The 23,476-nt window shown below is 40.6% G+C and overlaps 2 protein-coding genes across 45 annotated transcripts in view; one reads left to right on the forward strand and one right to left on the reverse strand.

The window, feature by feature from the left end:
* The window catches only part of LOC104142281 (uncharacterized), a 157,680-nt gene that overhangs the window by 48,217 nt on the left and 85,987 nt on the right, over positions 1–23,476 (forward strand). For all 43 annotated transcript variants that reach the window (XR_011136183.1, XR_011136185.1, XR_011136175.1 and 40 more), the window contains one exon: positions 2,699–2,790. Coding sequence is in view for 2 of the 43 variants with exons in the window: in XM_068918359.1 (XP_068774460.1) it covers positions 2,699–2,790 (92 nt within the window). In the remaining 41 variants the exon portion in view is untranslated. The remainder of the gene's footprint in view (positions 1–2,698; positions 2,791–23,476) is intronic.
* The window catches only part of NGF (nerve growth factor), a 31,191-nt gene continuing 23,295 nt past the window's right edge, over positions 15,581–23,476 (reverse strand). The window contains exons 2-3 of one of the 2 annotated variants that reach the window (XM_068918357.1): positions 18,281–19,952; positions 15,581–16,458 (exon numbers count right to left, since the gene is read on the reverse strand). In XM_068918357.1, coding sequence (XP_068774458.1) covers positions 15,727–16,458; positions 18,281–18,379 — 831 coding nt within the window. In that variant the 5' untranslated portion in view covers positions 18,380–19,952 and the 3' untranslated portion in view covers positions 15,581–15,726. The remainder of the gene's footprint in view (positions 16,459–18,280; positions 19,953–23,476) is intronic. The other variant, XM_068918358.1, reaches the window with a different exon arrangement.

Genomic DNA, 23,476 nt, shown 5'->3' on the forward strand with positions numbered 1-23,476 from the left:
TAAGGACTCTTGAGACCCAAAATCTAAGGGCTCAGGAGGGAAAACGCTTGGAGGAGAGGGTTAAGTGATAGTTTCCTCTTCCGGTCTTCCTGTGCACCTTTCTTTTTCTATTTTCCAGTTGTGGACTGTCATAATATTTGAGTTATACAGAGCTGAACCAAATGGTTGATGTTAAGAGATCATAGGCATGACTGCACATGTGCCTGATGCTCTGTTTCTGTTGCCTAAGGGTCTCTATGGGGTGTCCCTCCCTGTGAGTAGGCCATTCACTCTATAACATGCAATCATAGCATGACGTATTTTTTTTTAATGTCTTCCTGTAAGCTTGCTTTCTATTGCAGACATACCACAGGCGCATCCCTCAGGAGTGTTGTGTGCTGCAGTACTCTGTCTAAACATTTTCCCACTGGATTCAGTCCAGTCTGGGATCGCAACTGTCGTGAGAATGCAACAAGTCATTTTGAGAAATATCTGAATTTGCCCCTATTGGTCAGTGCAATGTTTATGCACAGCCTGAACCACATGACAGAGGAGAGGGTACTCTTGAACCCTGTTAATAAGATGTGCTTAAAAAATAGCAGAGCTCCCAAATTTTTGTATTTAGCATGCTAAACCACAAAACTACTGTTTGCTAGTTTGAACAACCCCTGATTTGAACCTCATTGGAAAAAAGCCAGGAAAGCCACTGGAGTCAGCCCAGAAACAGACATTCTTGATCCTTACAGTAACTTTCCTTTAAAAAAAATATTTTCAGAAATGCACATAATCTTTGAAGGGGTATTTTAGGGCTTTATATCTGTTGCTTGAGACCTAGTACCTATGTGAAGAAAACTTAGTGTCAGTAGGAAACCACAAGGCATAAAATAAATGCCCTGAATCTACAATTCTTTGACCATTTTTAGTCTTATCTCAATAAATCATAAAAATCATTGCTTACTTCCTACATGGTCAATTTCTTATCTTAAGGTACTTAAAAATGAATAGCCTTGCTAAGAGTTATGTTTAGAAGTTTTCCAGTGGAGTGAATGAGGCAAATGACCAAAAAAGTCTCCTATTGCTTGGGTTGTTCTGGATGTGATAGAGAATTGCTTTTGTCTCTGACCGCTACTGATGCCCACGTTAAAAAATACAGCATTTAATAAAAACCAGATAGATAGAAAAATTAAGGTACTTGGATGATAAACTCCGCCAGATAAGGAGGCAAGCATGTTGGTAGGAGCACTGGCATTGTCTCAGCCTCTTCTGTATGAGGTTTGGGGCATGAAATGTACATACATACCCCCATCTACTACTTTGTCATAAACAGCTAAAACTGGGTGGCATGGTTGCTCCTGCCTCAAACTGCCGTTTCAGTTTAGGAAATCAACAGGTAAGAGTGTGTTAAGTAAGGAGTGATGCCAGATTTGAAGGCCTGGGTTGATTGACTGGGCCCTACTGTGTAGTCACCTGGCTGATAAGTGTGAGTTATGGCATCTTCTGAGGTTATTAATCAGGGTGACAGTTGGAGAAGGAAACAGGCAGCAAAACACAAAATGAAGATTTATTGGAGTAGGTTTGCAGAAAATAAATATTGTGAAAAATGGGTAAAAATAGAATAAGAGCTGCTGCTGTTGAGAAACATTTCTCAAAACTAACGAAGTAGATGCTGAGCGCAGAAGTATTTAATGCATGAAAATAAAATAAATAATAATGGGATGGAGAAAAATTGCTAAAACAGCACACAATATGCAAACTGCAAGACAGCCTGTTTGATTTTAGTTGTTAACTTCAGTTGGGTGTTCAGTAGTGCAGCTATTTCCTACATATACAATTAAAAAAAAAAAAAAAAAGCAGGACTATGTTTCCGTAAGTAAACACAGGGCTATACTGAGGAAGTGGCAATCCTAAGGGTTTATCAAATCACCTTTTATGTTCAAATGTAGGAACTTGTTAAAATTAATTGACAGAAAACTGGAGTTTGTTGGCTCTTTTTGCAGTGTAAGATAAATGGCATGGCTGCTGTGAGTGCACGTTGTCGTTCTGAAGTGTGACTGTTGTTACGAACGTGACGAATAAACTCTTACAATAAGCATCATTTCCCCTCCTAATAGTGAAGACAGCCGGGGCAATTCTGGTTTCCAAAATCTCACTTATTTAATTTGATTTCTCCTGTTTGCCCTTTGGTAGTTTTGATGTTTGGAAATGGATGTTTAAGCATAGTTGCGGATGATAGAAGATATTAATCACTGAATGAGTCATCCATTGACCTGCATTAAATAATGTCTTAGCAGTGTAATAGAGTTGAAGATGACCTGAGTTTAGGAAAGATGGGATGAATAGCATTTGTTTTAATCTGTCCAGAATCCGCTGTAGATAAAAACAATCTGTGTTCTCCAGTTCTCCAAAGAAACGTCTGGTTAGTTTTTAAACAAATAAGAAAATTGGGACCTGCAATGTGTTTTGTAAAATAGAGAGCAATTGAGTATTTTAACTACAAATTGGAAGGAAATTTCTGTAGGCTGATTATAATTTCAGTTGCTGGGGACACCCTCTCCTTCCAATTTCAGAATATTGAAGAAAGACAAAAATCCCTTGGTGTAGCTTAATTAGAAGGCATTTATCCAGGTGTGAAATTATCCATTGCAAAAAATAAGACTGTGAAAAACTCACTGGAGTTGCAGGGGACTCATGTCATCTCATAATGCCTTTTGTTCCCTAGGAGAAATGGCATGCCAAGAAGTTGTCAGAGTTGCTGAAATTGGTGCCTTCCTTTGCAATAAAGGGAAAAGAATACAGCAAGCGACTCCAGAGGTATGTTGTATTTTTTCCTCAGTCACTCCCTGCAACACTTTTAGCCTTATGCACAGATAAGCTATTCAAAAGGCCATGGATCCCAAGTTACTACTTTTCCAGAATATGTTCCAGAATAATATCATAGGAGGAATGTGTAGAATATTACTGTTACTTATTACAACAAGCATAAGAAAAACAGCATTGCTTACTCAATGTTTTGAAGCCCCAAAGGTGTTTAGGACTTATTTTTTAACTAGCACAATGTCAAAGTTTTTGCTTCAGGGCGAAATATATTCCATGTGTTTGATTCTGGACATTTGTTGTCAGCCACACAGTTCTTGGGTTCTGAAGCGTTTGTTTCAAATTCTTGGGGCTTGGGATGGAAGTGCTACAGCTGAGCAAAGCAGCAATCAGTCTGATCTGCAGCCTTCTTGAATCTAAGATTGCTCTAGAATGCTGAGCCAGACCTCAGCAATTCAGCTGACATAGACAAATATCAATAACATGATAACGAACCATAAACAAATATGCCTCCAGGGCTCTCAGCATCTAAGAGTTAAATTGTTGACCTTACCTATCACTGTCTGGCACAGCCAAAGAATGCTTCAGCCACATTAAGACATTTCAGGCATATAGCAGATTCCATTGTACGGAAAGGCTTCCGTGTTCCAAATTCACTGTAGTATTATTTCTTGGTCTCTTTGACACTGTTTCTGGGCACAAAATTCTCTTGTCTCCCTCAGCCAGGTGCTCTAACTGTAATGCTGGACCCTAAAATCTTAAAGGCTGAATGAAAGGCATGCTTTCCCACACTAATTACACTGAATACCTAGGATCTTCGGTTTACCATCTACATGGAGGGATAATCCCTGAAATAACAAACACGCGTGTTTTTTGCAGTATCAAAAAAAAAAATCACTGTCCCTTTTAGCCAGCACAATAAATCTTCAGATCTGAGGAAAATGATGGAAATATCTATCTCAGTTTCTCTGCCTCAGTTTTTCCTTGATTCTGGATCCTCCTTTGGATATATCTCTTTATATTTCATAAAAACTAATATAAAGTATGTTCTGTAGTCAGGCCCCTCCTCCAATGTTGCTAGGTGAGATAACATCTTTAAATACCCAGCCCAAGTCACAAAGTGGTTTTCTGAATAGCTATGGATGGCCTGTTTTCACCCCTGGGATAAATTATTATCCCTGAAAATTCACCTTGGAAAGGCTATCTTGTTCTGAGAATGCCATTTGTCAGTACATCTGAGCTGATACAGCAATCTGTTCATGCTGGAATGGCTGGTTATGCTTTTGATAGTGCCACTCTTTTCCTTGTGCTGGCTCTGGAACTTGTTATCACAGTGTAACTGATTTAACTAGGAACCCAGCAGAAGGCCATTAACGTTTTTCAGAACTTTCTCTCCAAAGTTCTCCATCTTTTGTGGGACTCTCTTACAGCAGCAACAAGGAAAAAGCGTGAAAATAATTTAAACAGAAGGTTGTCAAGGGCAAGTAAACAAAACAACTTTTCTTCGCATCAGCCCTTATCTTAGTCATTGATTGTAACAGTAGCTTCAATACTTAGTGAGCTATATTATATAGTTGAGTATACTTATATGGCAAGAATCCTAGGAGCAAAGCAAGAAGGTGGTAGTCTGCTGTAGATGACTTTTCCACATCAGCTAGCTGCTAGCAGTTATATAGCAAAAAATAGCTGCATTTGGTGGTTTTTTGCCCAGTTTTTACAGTTCAGTGACAGAGTTGTGTTCAATAATTATAATCCTGGTGTTAGCAAATTACTCGACAAGAGAAGCGCATTAGGCAGCATTTTCAACATGCATATAACTGTTCTGGTTTTGCTTGTCTGTTAATTTGCTTCAGTCAGACATCTCAGAAAGGTTGTTTGCTTCACTGTAGCTTTCAGACTAACAATAGCTTTTGCGAAGCTTGTTGTTTTTGGCTCCAGCAATCTGCTTTCGGAGTGAACTTTGAACGAGAATGTTGGGAACTCTTGTCTCCTTTGGTTGAGAAAACGGGACTTCCATCATTAGTCAGTAAACAATCCCAGTTTAGAACAGCACTTTCCCATTAGATACTGCCTTCCTCATGTTACTTATCACCCAAACTTATTTCTAAGGCACCAAAATTTCCTCTGCCTTTCCTGTCTCTTCTGATTTTTATATGGTTAGGAAAGTAATGGAGGGCAAGGGACCTTTGACAAAGTTCTTTCTCTTCACCTTCTTGTCACCTTCAGTTCTTCACCTTAGCTGGTTACATATAGCTGTTCTGATTCAGAATGATTTCAACCTAAGCCTCTACTTTTACTGTCTTATGTTTATATTGAACTATATTTATGGTTAAAATTTCTTATAATCTATGTCAGCTGACATATGAGTCATTGAAAAAACTTGTGCAAAATCTGTCTGGTCAGTCTTACTTAAATAGGAAATTGTATTTTTTCACACTTTCTGAAAAGTATTTGTAAAACTTTATGTGGGAAAACTGAGTAACAACTTTTAGGTTTGATACAGTGAACGTTGTCTGGTGATTTATACACACACTTTCATTATTTGCACGTTTAGCTGCCCTTTCCTGTGTTCGGCACACTCATACTGCCCACCTTATAATATCATCCCATGATGTCTACAGACTCACAGTGCCCATGTTTTTAGAAGCTAGAGTTCCAGCTTTTGTGGGGAACTTAGAACTGAAGTAATCGTTTGCAGCTGGGTGATGCACTGACATGACCACTCCCCCCCTCCCCCCCCCCCACTCATGAGTAGCCAGTCCATAGAAAATCAGAATGAATAGAGCATGAAGGTTTACTACAATGTATCAAACTGAATTTTGTAGTTAGCAGGTAGCTGAACTCACAAGTCAGGCAGCTTCTGTTGTAATTAGAACCATTTTGTTATTTAGTGGTTAATAGATCTTCTCTCACAAGGGAATTGGAATTATGCATGTTTGTTCCTTCCTGCCACTGTCCTCAGACTTAAAGATTCCAATTCTGCTGCACAGTATCCGACCAAATTAAACAATTCAAGAAGGAAAAAAAATACAGGATACATGTGATCAGCAGCAGGCACACTTTTCCTGGAGATGCTGAGACCATCTGTGCTATGTTCATGAGAGGCTAAAGGTGTCACATAGGTTGATTGTTATTGCATAGCCTTACAACTCTATGATTCATTTAGGATGATTCATGGGATTAGGATGAATGACTCTATGAGTCAGTTTAGATCACAAACTTATAGGCAGGGTCTCTCTAGCTGCCTGAAGAGGGGCCACTAGTATGGGCTAGATTATGTAAATAGAAGTGATACTAAAGAGACGATCCATTCAGCATATTGCCTTTTCCAGGCAGAAGGAACTATCAGTCTGTAACTGAAGGCAAAAGTAGTCAATGAACAACCAATTTGCAAAATAAATGTGGTGAGTTTCTACTCTAATGTTGGCAGGCAGTATTTTATTTAAGAGCTATGTGTGTCAAAAGCAGTGCTTCGAAAGAAAAAACTGTATGCATTTAAAGCAATAATCTCACTTAACTCATTTAAGTGCGTGGGGGTGGTGGTGAGGGGCTTTTGATTTCTTCTTTTGGTGGAAAGCAAGAAATTTGTCCTCTAGAACAGTTCTGCACAAGCACAAGAGAACCTTCTCCCCCACCCTGGGACTTTGACTGTGGTAAAGATGGTATTGTTCCCATCACTTGCACAACAGGTAGCAAACTGATTGCTTTTCCTGCAAGATGCACAGTAAAACTTCCAGCTCCTTTCTATGTCTTAGTTTCCTGGAGAGTCTAGGGAAATCCTCCAAAAGCTAGTAAGCTCAAATTCAGTTGGGAAGTATTTGGTGCTTCTTTGAAGTCTGGAAGGACTATAAGGAAAAATTCATGTTTGGCAGAACATTGAGAGAGTGCCTGATAGACTGAAAGTAAAAATAATCATTGCAGAAACAGTTATCACTGGGAGGAAAAGGGCAAAATATTTTACCTGACAACTTGAGGCTCATGCCTGGGATTTGCCATAGAATTGCGCACACAGGAAATAGGTGATCTTCCGGTCACAAAACTCTGTCCTGGAGAAACAAAGATTCTCAAAATCAAGGCCCCCTACTCCTAAGGCCCCGTCTTGTCTGCTGTTGTCATGCTTAGGTGTTGCATGTAAATCTTACCTCTGCTTATTTGAATGAAGGAAATGCCAAAAGCTGTCAACTGATCAGGCTAAGGAAAACAGATCCCTGACTATTAGCACTAAGGCTGTGCAGATAATGTTAACTATTTAATTTTTAAATCATTATGGAGCTGTTTTGCTCTTGATCACCAACCCAAATAATGGAACATCGATTTTTCCAATGTCAATCTTGTCATGATTCCCTTATGCTGTCTGAAACCAGAAACCAAAGAGTATTGTTTCCTGGCCAAATTGGATGTTGGATAATTCTGCCTTATTTTCTTGATTTTTTTTTTTTTTCCCCACTCCCCCTACCCGCCCCACCCATGTGTGTGTTCAGTGTGTGTTCAGCTGGATTTGGTTTTCCTTCTTCAAATATCAAACTGCTGTTTAGTGCTTCTTGTGTTTTTGTCCCACTTCAGGCTGTGATGTTGAATGTTCCTTGATTTTTACTAGTTTATTTTCACTTTATAAAGCAGCTTGGTTGAAGGATGCTACTGAAGTGTAAGTGCACAGTCTTTAACAGTTGTGCAGACCAAGTGCTGGAATTCAAGATTGCATTTCAGGACTAATGACTGTTGTAACCCTAGAGACACCTTTGCAGAATAGCATATAGAAACTGACTTTTCTAGAGCAAAGAATTCCTCTAGAACCGAATCAGAAAAGTGCAAATACAATAGACTGTGATTCCAAGCCCAATAAGTTCACTGACAGTGATTATAATTGCTCTAATGAAAGATGATGCTTACTAAAGAAAAGCTGAATGGTGGGTGTGGCTGCCACAGCACTTCTCTTTAATCACGTGGTTAAATAAGGGATTAGACAATGAAGCAGCAGTGACGTGTAAAGGATGAAAGGGAGCATATAGAGAAAGTATTACTCTTTATTTTGTAACCTATCTCTTGTTCTCTCAATGTCACAACTTCCTGTCTGTACTGCAATTAAAATAAAAATCATCAGAGCAAGGCCTACTGAAGTATAACCTGACTGCAGGACTGAGAGCATTAGAATGGGCTTTCTGGCATGCTAGACTTGGTGTTAACTCAGCAATGGCAGTAATAATTGCATGCCCAGTGGGATTTCAAAGACTTCAAAAACAAATAACCTCCCTCCCCCCCCCCCCCACTCCAGTAACAGCGGTGACGAGGGGATGAGTCCCATGTTAGGTGATGGAAGCTGATTATGGTCCACACCCTCTTCATCTTCCTGGAGAAAAATCTATTTTCCTCCAGGCAAAAATTAACCTACACCCCTTAGTCAGACCAAATGAGCCGTACTGGAATCTATGTGATGCATGTGGCATTTGGCTAAAGGTGAACCCAAGTCTGGTCTGATTTGCTTTTCCAATTATAAGGAGTTCTGATCTTTGTTTTTCTTTCCTTGGAATCTAAAGGGATCACAGAATCACAGAATCGTTTAGGTTGGAAGGGACCTCTGGAGATCATCTAGTCCAACCTCCCTGCTCAAGCAGGGTCACCTAGAGCATATTGCCCAGGATCACATCCAGACGGGTTTTGAAAATCTCCAGGGAAGGAGACTCCATTACCTCTCTGGGCAACCTGTTCCAATGCTCTGTCACCCTCACAGTGAAGAAGTTTTTTCTCAGGTTCAGATGGAACTTCCTGTGGTTCAGTTTCTGCCCATTGCCTCTTGTCCTGTTGCTGGGCACCACGGAGAAGAGGCTGGCCTCATCCTCTTGACACTCCCCCTTCAGATACTTGTACACGTTGATGAGATCGCCTCTCAATCTTCTCTTCTCCAGGCCGAACAGGCCCAGCTCTTGCAGTCTTTCTTCCTAGGAGAGGTGCTCCAGCCCTCTAATCATCTTGGTAGCCCTCCGCTGGACTCTCTCCAGGAGTGCCATGTCTCTCTTGTACTGGGGAGCCCAGAACTGGACACAGTACTCCAGGGGAGGCCTCCCCAGGGCTGAGGAGAGGGGCAGGATCACCTCCCTCCACCTGCTGGCAACACTCTGCCTAATGTACCCCAGGAGACCATTGGCCTTCTTGGCCACAAGGGCACACTGCTGCCTCATGTTTAACTTGTTGTCCACCAGCACTCCCAGGTCCTTCTCGGCAGAGCTACTTTGCAGCAGGTCAACCCCCAGCCTGTACTGGTGCATGGGATTATTTCTGCCTGGGTGCAGGACCTTGCACTTGCCTTTGTTGAACTTCAGGAGGTTCCTCTCCGCCCACCTCTCCAGCCTGTCCAGGTCCCTCTGAAGGGCAGCACAGCCTTCTGGTGTGTTAGCCTCTCCTCCCAGTTTAGTATCATCAGCAAACTTGCTGAGGGTGCACTCTGTCCCTTCCTCCAGGTCATTGATGAATATATTGAACAAGACTGGGCCCAGGACTGACCCCTGGGGGACACCACTAGCCACAGGCCTCCAACTTGACTCTGCGCCATTCACCACAACCCTCTGAGCTCGGCCATCTAGCCAGTTCTCAAGCCACCTCACTGTCCACTTATCTAGCCCACACTTCCTGAGCTTACCTAGGAGGATGTGATGGGAGACAGTGTCCAAAGCCTTGCTGAAGTCCAGGTAGACAACATCCACTGCTCTGCCCTCATCTATCCAGCCAGTCATTCCGTCATAGAAGGCTATCAGGTTGGTCAAGCATGATTTCCCTTTGGTGAATCCATGCTGACTACTCCTGATCACCTTCTTGTCCTCCAGATGCTTAGTGATGACCTTCAGGAGGAGCTGTTCCATCACCTTTCCCGGGATGGAGGTGAGGCTGACAGGCCTGTAGTTTCCTGGCTCCTCCTTCTTACCCTTTTTGAAGACTGGCGTGACATTGGCTTTCTTCCAGTCCTCAGGCACCTCTCCTGATCTCCAGGACCTTTCCAAGATGATGGAGAGTGGCCTAGCGATAACATCCGCCAGCTGCCTCAGCACTCGTGGGTGCATCCCATCAGGGCCCGTGGATTTATGGATATCAAGTTTGGACAAAAGATCTCTAACCTGATCCTCTTCCACCAAGGGAGAGTCTTCCTTTCTCCAGCCTTCCTCTCTTGTCTCCAAGGTCTGGAATTCCTGAGGACTGGCCTTAGCAGTGAAGACTGAAGCAAAGAAGGCATTCAATAACTCTGCCTTCTCTGTATCCTTTGTCACCAGGGCACCCGCCCCATTCAGCAGCGGGCCCACGTTTTCCCTAGTCTTCCTTTTGCTATTGATGTATTTGAAGAACCCCTTCTTGTTGTCCTTGACATCCCTTGCCAGATTTCATTCCAACTGGGCCTTAGCCTTCCTTGTCGCATCCCTGCACACTCTGACAACGTCCCTGTATTCCTCCCAAGTGGCCTGTCCCCTTTTCCACATTCTGATGAGTTTCATATTTTTGTAATACAGAGACCATCCAAGTCTTGCTATAAATCTGTTTAATAGCTGTCCCTCTAATTGATCTGTTTTCATATGAAACAGTTTTTCCTTAGCCATAATTGTCTTCATTCCTTTCAACTAGAGTTTTAAGGAAAAAAGGAAGGCAGCGTATCTTTAGGAAAGCAGTTGGCTGATCAGCTTGCATAATTAAAACTTGGTAGACATCTTAAACAGTCACAAGGGACTCAGGCAAACAGTTCATAACATATATCTCAAAAGGAGTGGAGAAACGGACACCAGAGACGCTCGTAAGACGAAGTGTGCTGCAAGCTAACGGTTATGTTGAACAGAGTTCACTTACAGAAATGCTTTCGTGCAGGTTTGTCAGTTATGGGCACTTATGATACAAATACATGAGCAGGGTTTTCAAGTCCATCCCATTGCAGAACCCTCCATGCTGAATGGAAGTATTGAATCAGCATATATATTTGACCTGCGGCGCTGACAAATGACAGTAACTTGCACAAACATGGATGACCTTGTCATCCTTTGGGTACAGTGGAAACAGCAGCAAAATATGCCTTTCTGGGTTCCTTTAACTGCTTTTCAGCAGTTCAAGTCTAGCTATGACATCATCTGGCGCGTCATTCCCTCCTTTCTCCTCAGTTGTGGTTTTTTGTCTTTTAGGTTTGTTCGAATGAAATCTCATTCACAATCCAGGAAGTTTGTGCTGAGTAGTAATCCTATAATTGTCTTGCTCTTTCCTTAAAATCAAATAAGACAACAGACTTCCACCTTTGCTCTGCTATATATTCCCTGACATAAGATTTATTGTAATTGCCATCAGTTGGGTGTCTCCAGCAAATGAGTTCATAGCATACTGCCATCTGGTCAGTAGCTCATAGCCATATTACTACACATTGTACAAAAGGTACCACTGAAAGCACAGTTTCTCAATCAGTAAACCTAACGTTGCCACCTACACAGGGATGTGTAAAAAGGAATGTAAGGAAGAAAATTTCGGTGTTCAGTTTGGACTTAAAAGGCATTCAAGCGTCCTTGCAACTGACTTTGCAGAGATGCAGCATTCCTTACATCAATCTTAATGTGAATTGAGGACAGATTACCAGGTGCTTGATTGAAAAAAATAAATAAATAAATAAGGGGGTGCAGCTAAACATGACAAAGGACGGTTCATTAAAGGATTTACAAACCTCAGACGTAATGCTGTAGCATTTATGTCAGCGATGACTGTCATAGCTTCCCTGTAAACAGGCAGCAGCAGCCTTGAATCACAAACTACATAAGTATTTGGAAAATTATATACCTCAACACTGAAAAATGTGTGTTTCGATTTAGAATATATTTATTTGCATTGCTGTTTCTATCTAATCTCCACAATCTATCCCTAGAAGTTCTGTCACCCTTATATGCTGGTCTGCTATTTCTCATCAGTGTGCTTTCCAGATGAGCAAACTGAAGACAGGTGTATGTGTTGCCTTTCCTGTACTCTGCCCAGAAAGCCATGTGTGCAACAAGCCACTGTAATCTTTATGATATAAAAGATCAACTCACTGCAACTGAGATGGTATCTCAAGCATCTCTATCTGGATTTTATATCTGAAGAGGAGAGAACAAAAAAAGTCAACAGCTTGTCACTGAGTTACTTGTATCGTTAAATCTTGATGTGACCCTTTGCTTTTAAGATAATGCTTTTTGCCCAAGGAAGCAGAGAACAGTCAGTATCATCGCTGACACATGCACACACTGATATACCTTCTGGAACTATTTCATTCTGAGGTTGAGTTGCCAGTCTCAGGTGAGAAGCGCTGACTTGTAGCATATCCTCACAATGTGTTTGTATAGAGGAATTTTCCATGACAGTTTGCCTATCTCTGATGTATGATGCAAAGAGATATTTTTTGTTGAGATAATCAAGAGATCCTTTTTGAGAAAGAAATATCATCATTGGTTCGACTGTGTCTTGGAAGTCCAAGCCTCCAGAATATCAGCAACAGTGTCAAAAGCGCTCCCCTAGATTTTTACTCTTTGATTTTTATTAACCTAAGCTGGTTTGCTGTAGACCATTAGCAATTGGTAGTTGTGACTTTTCACACAGCAGTTATTACCCGTGTGCATAACTTACCATGTTCAAAAGTTCTTTCTCATGCCAACCACAGTTGGGTGACCAGCCACGGGCATTACTTGAACAAAAAGAGAATTATAAATTATTCTTGTTTGAAAGCATACAGAATTATAGAAAATAAGGCTGCAGGTCGTATAATCCTTGCATCTTGCTGAAGACAATCACCTTTAGCATTTATGACAGATATTTGTCTCATCCGCTCTCAGAAACGTCCAGAGAGGATGATTCCTCATAGCCCCAGGCAGTCAATTCCTATACTTCATTTTGTGCTATTCAGGATACCCTTATCATGTGATACTAGCCTCTTCAGATTGCATGAAACTCTGCTCTGGCTTGATCAGGAATACTTCTCTGTTCCTGGCGGTAATAGGGAAAAGTGCTGCCAGTCACTGCAGGAACAGCTAGGACTGGTCTTGTTTTAAATCCTGTTCTTTAAACGTGATGTTGTAAACATCTGGAAAGTGGAATAAGGTCTGTAAATGCTGCCAAGGGGAATTTCACAGTTTTAGTTTTGGTGTTGCCAGGGCCAGACAAGCAGTTTCTCTTGCCATCTAATCAAACTGGTTAAAGCAAACATTTACATATGGTGATATTTCTCTAGGAGTGCACATTTTCCAGGTTTTTCTGACTTTATACTATATCAAAACACCCACATTTTCTTTATACTAACTTCTTAAGATGAATTATTGCACCACTTCTCAGTAGGTCATTGATCATATCACCTATCATACAGCCATTGCAATAGCATGTACATGGATAAGAATCATGTTCACCTTTAGAATGTGTATGTTGCAGGCTCAGGTTTGTAGCTCTAAGTTTGTAATTCTGGATTTCACAATTAATAGCAGGGTCAAGATCCAAGTGCTAATGCACAAAACTTCCGTCTTCGTTCTTTCTCCACCGTCCCTTTTGGGACCTTTTTCACGAACGAGCAAGAAGTGTCAGTGATACTGTAGATCACTGTCATGAAGGATGAACCAGTAGTCTAGTTTCAGTCTTTGGAGCACAAGATAAAAATCAGCGGAATGAATAAAGGTGGAATAGAACACATCCATATCTGCAAGAGTAAATAAACCCTCCCCCCTGCCCCCGGTTAATAGCTTACTATTTATTAAAATCAATTTTAATCAAGGACAAGATTTATAACAGTAATTCATAGCAATTCATAATGTGGCAGCTCTTTGCCACTCTAACTGGATGTTATAGGTAGTATCTTGTACTTGGCAAGAGTGCGCTTTAAGGTGTAGTAAGAACTCTGAGTGGGCTGGATGTGAAAGGAATGCCAGCTCCCAAGATTGCTTTTGCTATATGAAGAAAGTAATGTCAGAGTTTCAGGGTTCTTTGAAGAAATGCCAAGTTTACACACATTTTGAATTACCACATGCAATCTTGAGACACTTTTTCAATTGCAGTTTTGTTATGTCAATGGTAAAATAATGGCAGTCTCCGTAAATCTCCAGATGCAGATATGCAGCAGTCTCATTTTTTGTAGTCACATAGTGTCACGTATGGTAGAGAGAGTTTCTAAAGCAGATTTGTTACCAGTTTATTTTGCTTTAAGGCCTCCTGCTATAGAAGTTTAAACCGAAGAGCATAGGCAGGACTCACCTCCAATTCTGAATTTTTCTTTGCTTCAGAATACTGTATTATTTTTCACTGATTTCCCTCGTTCTCTCTTGTGCTGATTGGACCACCGCTGTTTTGTTCCACTGTATCAGAGCATCTAGAGCCCACATGATCATATTATAAATATTCCTTAGTCTTCATTACCCCTCACCCCACCTCACCCCAGCACAAGAAGTCATCATTTGGAGGACACAGGACCTTGACTTTCCCGATAGTTTACTATTCTTGCGTATATTGGAAATATGTTGTTCTGGAGAGGGCAAAACTTTATTCTCATTGGAACGTTGCTGTCCCATACTATAACCACCTACTAGAGGGGGCTGGAGAGTGGCATACCACTCATTATCAGGGATGATCTTTAAACTAGTGGCTTTCACTTCTCATAGACTGGTACTATGTTACCAGAAAGCATTTCTTAACTAGGTTTGTTTTTTTCCACTGGCACTATTTTATTGTGACATGTACCTTGTCTAGAGATGTGCTGCTTGCCTTCTTTTGCTGTTTATGTGGGGCAAGCGTCAGGTGTGCGTGTGTTTGGGGGGTGTGGGGGTGTGGTTCTTTATTATTAAAACAGCACATGAGTGGTGGTGAAAGTGTACCCTCCAGATTTGAAAGAAATCAAGCTAAAAAGCTTTAATGTTATTTGTATTGGAACAGTTTCTGCAGTGGATAGCAGCTGCTTTTCCAAAAGAAACAATAAGAGAAATTACAGATTTGTTCAGTGTGTACGGGCTTCAGGCTACACTACAGAGTTCTAGAGACCAGTGCTCTCCAAAGCGTAGAAATTGTGAGCACGGAGTTATTTTTGGGCTCCTTACTAAAGCACAGCCATGATGATCTTTTCCATTGTGCACGAAAAGATTTGCTCCTATTTCAAGGCCCCATTGCCAAAATTCCACTTCAAGTGAGTTTTTACAGTCTAATGATAAGCTCCTTGAAATGAAGATTTCTGATTTACATATATATTTTTATATTTACACTTGTAACCCCAACGTTCTAGTACAGCTTATAAATAATATGAAATGTAAAATATCATTTTAGTACAAAAATATGCATATTTGGATTCTACTGTTGTGCAAACAAATGTTGGAAAATAATTCAGGATTATTTTTGCAGTGAAAGTAATTTGGCAATTTTTTCTATTTTTTCAAATGCACTCGAATTTTTACTTAGAAAATTATTTAGCAGTGTGAAGAACTAAAGGAATTCACTGAGATGATTAATGGTATAGGATTAATATCTTTATGGATAATTAATAAAACTAGAAACAAGTCTTGGAAGGTCTTTTTTCAGTTTCTTGGAAATTGGACAAAACATTTCAATTTAAAACAAACCCAGATTTTCACAGTAAACTGGCACATTTTTTGATGAAAATTCTCTTGCGGAAGAGAGGAATACATGTGAAAACTGCAAAATGTTTCCTTTTCATAGGCTGCTGAGCAAAGATTATTCTCTGGCCATGCAAATATTTTTGGAATTTTAAGGCTGAATGAGATTAAGGTGAACATCTTCCAAAGAGTTCTGCCAGCAATAAATTGCAAAACACACAAAAGATTTCCAAAAGAGTTTAATAAATAATGAGGTTCTTTCTGTACTGTATAAACTATAAATATACCATGCAGTCCTTTATAACTTAAAATAATTTACAAGCTGAGGTAGGGGGAATAGGAGGATGTCGTCATGGGGTTTAGTTCCGCCTCAGGGTCTCCCTGACTTCCTGCTGAGCACACACACGCAGGCTGTATCAATTCGGATAAAGCGCCAGGCTGCTTGCTTGCCCTCCATTGTCAATGCTTTGACAAAGGTGTGTGTTGTGGTGCAGTAGGAGTTCCAGTGCTTAGCATCGATCCCTCGGCACCCGCTGGAGACTGGCTTAGGGTCCCTGCACTTGGTCTCAAAAAAGTACTGCTTAAAAACGTTGTTGTTAATATTGACCTCTCCCAACACTGTCACCTCTTTGCCTTTGATGTCAGTGGCCGTGGTTTTGTCCCCAACCCACATGCTGACACTGTCACACACTGAGAACTCTCCCCGGTGCAGGACGGGATGCGCAGTCCTCTTGGTCCGGGCAGTCCTGTTGAGAGAGTCTGCATTGCTGAGAAATCCCATATGCTGTCCTTGCTCTGACACTGGCGGGGGCTGTGTGCTGAACAGGACTCGAGGGGATCGGAAGCGCCTCTTCTTAAACAGCTTTGGGTCCACAGTGATATTTACAGCTTCTGTCCTATCTATCGTCCAAGTAGAGTGGCTGTGGGATGCGTGTGGAGCTGCCTTGGGAATGTGGTGTCCGTTACTCCGGTGGGTATTGGACAGGGAGGGTTCTGCAGGATACCCCAGAGGAGCATTGTCCGCTGACTTTGGAGCTGCCTGTGTGCCGATCAAAAAAGCTATAATCAGAGTGTAGTACAGCATGGACATTACGCTATGCACCTAGAACAAAAGAAAAACATAGTGTTACTGTAAGCCATGCTGGCACGAACAGATGTGGTTGCTGACAATAAATTTGTGAGATACCCGGATCGTAGAGATCTCATCAGGTATTCATGTGGGTGCCAGATGTTGTTCTTCCAGAAGAGCTCATTTGAACAGCATAAATGTTCTTAATAAAGTGAGAACATTAGAGAATAATAGCTAGATTATTATTAATTCCTTTGGTATTTGTTATTAGAACACTGTTTATGAAGCACTTGTTTGCTGTTATTAATGTGGAGACCATATGGCGACAGCGTGTTCCCAGGAGTAAAATCTCTAGCGATTTTTGCAGCAACCTTTTTGGCCAGGGCTGCTGTGGTTCTGGTCTTTTGGCTGCAAATACTGTGCTGAGTGTGGAGAGCAGGAGCAGTCCCATGGATAAATTTGCTGCCTATTCAGTTAATTTGCCGTCAGGGGTGTCCTTGGGGCTAGGATGGAGACCACTAAGCTGGTACCCCAGTGAATCCTGCCATTATCACACACTCACGGGCACACTTACCTGCCATGGGGACAGGCCCCAGCACTCTGGCCCAGGAGCCTCCAGCAGCTTCCATCTATCCCATCTGCCCTTTCGGGAAGCACCACATGGCTGATTTGGGGCAGATAAGAAAGTCCAGGCTCCTTCCCAGAAGAGCTCTGGCGTCCCATGTCACAAGGGCAGATGGGATTTGTCCGAGTTTAGGCTGCCTATTAGGACAAATATGGGTATTACATAGGAGCACCATGGGTGACAGGCTACTTCTGGATCGGCATCTTAGGTATAGCGTAGATAAAACCATTGTGGCCATGGTATTGGGAATTGTTTGTAGGGAAACATCCTTTTTTCAGAGTGCCAGAAGTTCCACAAATGTCACTGTATAGCAGATCCAAGGCCAATGCTAGTCTTCCTTCCATCTGGAGAACATGCACATCTGCTTGGGTGTGGAAAAATGCAAAACGAATTTCTAAAACATCTCTAAGAACAATATTATGCCAGAAGTCCAGCAGTGGTAATACCTTGTTAAGTAACCACTGTATGTCGGCTAATTCAGCCACATGTTAGGTAACAAATCAGCAGCAGGCATCCTGGGAATAAGAGACATTCAAAAAATGTTCTGAAATTGCAGTTAAGGGCAGACATTGTATTTCCTCTGTGAAGAATTAATAAGCAGAGACAGGGTATAAACAGAGCAAAAACTATCAAGCCAGGCTCCTCCCCGTCTCAGTGTGTTGTTTTGCCTGACATGTCTCAGCTGGCCCTGAATTTCACTGTGTCCAGCCAGCAAGCAGACCATCGCACACAGACTGGACAAACAAGGTTCTGTAAAAGAGGAACTGGGCTCTACAGTTCCGCTGTGATTTCCCAGCATATCTTAAACATTTTTTCTGGGTGAGGGTCATTTATTGTATAAAGCTCCCCCTTTCTCTTTCTGTTCAGCTTTCTCAAACTAGAATTCAAAGCAGCACTAAAACACTCATCAGGACTTTAGCTTTGCTAGAACATAGTCTCATATAAAGTGCAGAACTCTGAGCTGTCCCATAGGATCTTGTGTGGACAGGCTTATCTCAAGAGCTGAAATGAAATAAACAGCTGTGTTTTTGCAGGGCTGGGTGAGCATTTAAGAAATTAGCAGATGATGCCAAATAGAGGGAGTGACTGAAGAGGGTAAAGATACTACAGTCCCTGTAGCAAGGAGAGAGAAGGAGAAAAAGGCCAAAAGCCACATTAGCCGTTCTCTGTGCAAGTTGAGCTGGAAGAATTGGGGACAAATGATAATGAGGAGCGTCAGCTCTCACTCACAGAGAAAATGCTTGCTGTCACAAAGATACTTTTACTTAAATCATGGCTGAGAGTTGCTGCTTTCCCACATGCTGATTTTGCTTGAGCAGCCGTCATCATCTGTATAAGGAAACAGAGCTGGGTGTAGCTCAATGGCTTGGCTGTGCACAATTCAACGAGTAACCCATTCTTCTACAACCAAATTAAAATCAGATGGTTCATTACATCTCTGCAGAGTTAGCTTTTTCCAACAGAAATGTTAGTGGAAAAAATTTGCAGAACAAAATCCAGGCACGATTTAGACATGCTCATAGCAGCTTCAACATACTGTATTTACACATAAACCCTTTGTTTGTATTTCCTTCTATAGGAAAGAAACATACTGATGCCAGTAAAGGGCTGTTTTCTGGTTTTGTGCTATGCAAATTTCACTGCTCTAAAATGCAGCTGCCTTTATCTTCATTCTCTGAGCTTCTTATGTTGCATATCCTAAGACTATTGCTTTAAAGCTATTAACAAAATCAGAAAATCTCACCTGCTTTTTTGTGTACTTTTTTTTTTTATTTTAGATTTCTTCTCCTTGTGGTCAAGCATTCTGCAGGCAGTGTGACCCAAACATAGAGAAAATGTATTTGTGATAGCTAGTAGTTTTCCTGAAGTTAAATATTTTCAAAATTGAATCTTTTCATCAATTACTAATTTAGCGGAAAATAGAAATCAACAGATTCCAAATGGGTCAGTCTTGATGATAAGCAAAAAAAAAAACCAAAAACATTTAAAAGATAGGTAGGCCTTTGGGAATTGTGGACTTATCTGCTTACACACACAAATATTTTACAGGCTGTTCTGGGGAGCTGTTTTTTTTTTTTTTTTTTTTTTAACTTTGTCACATTCTTAGTTATTAAACTCTTCGGTGGTGCTTTCTGGAAGTGTTCATAGTGCATGCCCAAGTGCAGCCACCTGAGCTTCCAGGGAGATGCACGGCTGCCATCTTCAGCGCTGGTAGTACAAGGACATCTGTTTGCAGCACACATTGGTCACCAAGGTTACCACTAGCATTTCAATACCAAAAATATAAAAACTGTACTAAAACAGAGGATATTTTATGAGAACTGTGACATCTAAGTGGACCATCTCTCATTATAAATAAACATTTCCCACAAAATTAAGATATCTCGAAGCAGAATAAGAGAAGGCAGAGGAAGTGGAGACTCCCATTTTAGCCAGACAGTAGGTAGCTAGTGCATGTTGTTGAAGCAACTTCTTTAATAAATTAAAGAACTAAGCATTTCCAAAAATAACAGCGTTAATTGCAAACTGCCCTAGCCTTCATTCTTCACAAGACAGTTAATTACTTTTCAAGTTCAAGGAGACAACTCTCCTCCCCGCTTGTATGCTGGTCAAATGTCTTGTTACTTTATTTTTACTTGTGTTTACTGAGTGTTTTAAGCGTTTAATACTTCCTCTGGTATAGTTGTTCAGGCTACTGTGTGATAATGATATTACAGGATTTCAGTCTACTCTGAGAAGAATCTTTCTGTTGTGCTTACCTCTGAGTATATTGCACAAAAAACTGCTCTCCCAGCAAGGTCTTTATTTCATCCAGATGCTGAGCTGGGGTTGGCAGCAGCATGCCATCGGGCCCGTTTGGTTGCGTAGCTGAGAGTCTGGGAGTTGCTTACTCTGCGTCCCACTAGAAGTAGAAGTTTTTATTTCAGTAATTAACCAGCAAAAAAAGTGTTTTCAGTACCTTTCCCCGTTTGATGGCAGGAGTATAGGGACAAATCTGCTTGCTTGGCTTTCTGCGCTGTACCTTTTTCACTGTTATGCTATAGTTGTTTAAACTGCAGTTCTGAGTGCCTTTCACAGGCACCATCTTTGTAAGACAGAGAGCTGCCTTATTTAACACCCTTTTCAGACCCTGGTTAACAATTCACTGTCCCATATCCCTCTCAGGCATCTTTCAGGCTCACCAAAAGCGGAAGCAATGCAGCACAGGGAAGCTTTGGCTCGTGTTTTACCGTACCTACGTGTCTGAAGTATTTCAGAGTTCATCTAGTCACAGCGGTATGAATGTATCAGAAAGGTCGAAGAAAATTCTAAAAACAAAAGCTTCATGCTATCAGACTGAGTACACTATATTTTTGCAAGAATGCGCTAGTAAAAAAATCCTTTCAATGTACTCTGTCAGTTTAGTAACACTAATGATAGAGCTGTAATATGCAGGCCACTGCCAAAAAAAATCCAACAACTTTTCCAACTGTTCTGCCACCCTAAGAAAATAGTGCCTCAATTCCAACTGGCTGGTTATTTAACCACAAAAAAGTTTATTTTCAGCAGGTTTTTTTTTGTAATGTTCTTTTGCTCTCTTCTTCCCGGATTCCCAGTTGTGGCAAAATCCAGTAAATGATGCAGTGCTATTCAAATGATGCTGAACACAGTGTCTATACACTATTCCTCTGAACCTACCATTCCCATACCTTCTGTATCCTACAGAAGTAAGTCTTTCTTCACAATTTACATCCATTCAAAATTACAAACTTGGAAAATAAAAACTTTCATTTTTATTTCTGACTCTCTGCACAGATAGTACAAGTGGCGCATTGTAAATATATAAAACGCTATTTGTAGATTAATGCTTCATAGTGATTTACAGTAAAACAAACACACTATTTACCAACCTGTCTAAGGATTGTCTGCAAAAGATAGTAATTGAGATGTAAATAATCTCTCTTCCCTTCTCCTTGCTTATCTGGTCATCACACAATAAAGAAGCCGCTAGTAAAAGTGGAACAGTCTAAAAGCAACATAACATGGGGCTTAATATAACGGTTAAGAAAAAAAAGGTTCACATCATTAAAAAGAAAGTGATGCTGTGTCTTGAAAGACACTGCTTGTTAACACCTGTAAGCAAAAGTGCCAAACAAAACAAGTATAGGTAGGGAATTTCCTTTTTTTTCAGAACAGTCATCTTATCCCGTAAGATCTGATTATGAGAATACAGAAAAGGTGTATTACCTGGAAGAGTTATTTACTACTTTAAATTTAGTAAATTTACTAAATTAATTGTTTCCAGTAAGAATATCAGTGCTTAAGATTATTGCCAAATCTCTATATAGAACTCTGTTCCAAGTAATCCTCTCTGCCATGTAACTCTTGATTCTAGTGCAGATCAATTTAAATTCATACTACAGAACTTGGACAATTAGCAACTGGGTTATAAAGCATGTAAATATACATGTGAGAGTTTTGTAATTCCAAGATTTGACACCTCTCTATGAAAACTGCTATTGAATTTTGGCAGCTCTGTTTTTGCAAGAAATATAGAAATATATACCTTTTCAATCTGCAAAAACTGATAAAGTATCATTACAATGGGGAGAAAAAATGCTGTACCATGTTGAAGTGGTTCCATTTCATGGCTATCACTTGTCTAACAAGAAATACAGCATATATTCCATGTCCTCCAGGAAATCACCCACTTTTTCTCCCCAGGACACTGGACAGTGCTTCAACAATGTTAAGGTTTTGTTTTAAACTATCGGAGAAAAAATTGAAGCTTGATTTATCACAGCTCTAGCCCACCAGGGGTGATGTTTCAGCAACATAAACTTCTGCTTCAGGTATCCAGCTCTGTCAAAACAAATCAGAAATACTTCTTCTGCATATCTGTCAAAATCCTAATGTTTTTAATAGCTTGTTTGGAGTGTAATTTTAACAGAAGTGACTTGACAACACAGGAGGTTCCTTCCAGTTATGTGTTCTTCACAGATCAGCTGCTACTATCCCAGAATAATATTGTATACACTTGATGGTAACTGGCAAAATAACAGTGTGTTTGCCTGTATTTCAAGGGTGTATTCTTACACTTATCTTTAAAATGGATTAATGTTGCTCTTTCATTACCTCAGTAGCAAAGAACGAGGGAGAAAGATGAAAACCTGCTACCTTACATTTGCTTGACAAAGATATAATTGCATTTCAGAAAATTTACAGTCTTCTGATGTTTCTTATTTTTGGTTCCATTTGACCATGATGTTATGAAGAACAAGAATAGCTTTTCCCTATTGGGGCTAACAAGTTCTTCACAGTATCCATCAGGCCCAGGGGATTTGGATCATTCAGAGAAAGAGAATCATTGAGCCTGAGAGCAGTTTTCTTTTTTGCTTACACCTACCGATTGAAGAAAGACAGCTGCTTCCGTCTTTGCTCCCAACCTAGTGCAGTTAAGGTATATTTAAGTTTTAAAGGAATTCCAAAAATTCAATTTCCAGCAGAAATTGCAATCTTACTCTATAGACTGCCCTGTTTCAATTTAAAACAGTGCTTAGAAACCAGTCGCCCAGTTTTTCGCAAGAACAACAATAAGGCTGTTCTTTTGTACAGCGTGGTACTACTAGAACAGTCGTTGCGAGGCAAATTGAAATGTTTTTGTCGTGACCAAGAAGTTTTAGCCACTAGTGTGTATAGTTCTTTCCTGCTAGGCCAGCTGACAGTCAGCCAGCACTTTAATGATGCTTGCCTCTAAGGTTTAGTTACAAATATTGCACTAATGCAGTGAAGAACTCCTGCTATCAGATCACAGTCTTTAAGGTAAATCCTTATCTTGGTGTATCTTACAGTTCTACCAAGATAACTTAACCCTTCCTACTCTTGGTATACTGGCTAAATCACATACTGTGCACTCCTAAAATACTATAAGTTAATAAACACGTTCTGTCATTAGTAGGCATAAATTGCACTATGGCAGAATTTAATATACATTTTCCTGAGACAGATGGGAGTGATCATTTTCAGTCGCACCTCACTTAAACAAAACCTTAAACTTTTATCTCTTCTGAAGCTATACATGATTTAGATCCAGCCACCAAACTTTTCAGATTAAAAAAAAAAAGTATTTTTAATCAGTGATGACTCTTGTTTTCCACTCAAAAACACGGAACGGTTTTCTAGAGTGAGCTCTAAGGGCTGAGGATGTGCATTCAGCTCTGAAAACGTGTGAGTCTATTCATTATCCAATTAGCTTTTGCAAACTGTGCCATCTCAATGTTTATTGCCAGGCATTTTTGCTAAAATGTGAGTGAGGATAGGGTGGAAGGGAAGAAGGGGAAGAGGACCCCCCTTTACCTCGTTATTAGTTTGTTAGAGATCAATACAATATACACTCGGTATATTAAAAGCGTGCAAGTCCCATCAGGTCTAGCGGAAACATATTCT

The sequence above is a fragment of the Struthio camelus genome, chromosome 24 (assembly GCF_040807025.1).
Source record: "Struthio camelus isolate bStrCam1 chromosome 24, bStrCam1.hap1, whole genome shotgun sequence".
In the NCBI taxonomy this organism is placed as follows: Eukaryota; Metazoa; Chordata; class Aves; order Struthioniformes; family Struthionidae; genus Struthio; species Struthio camelus.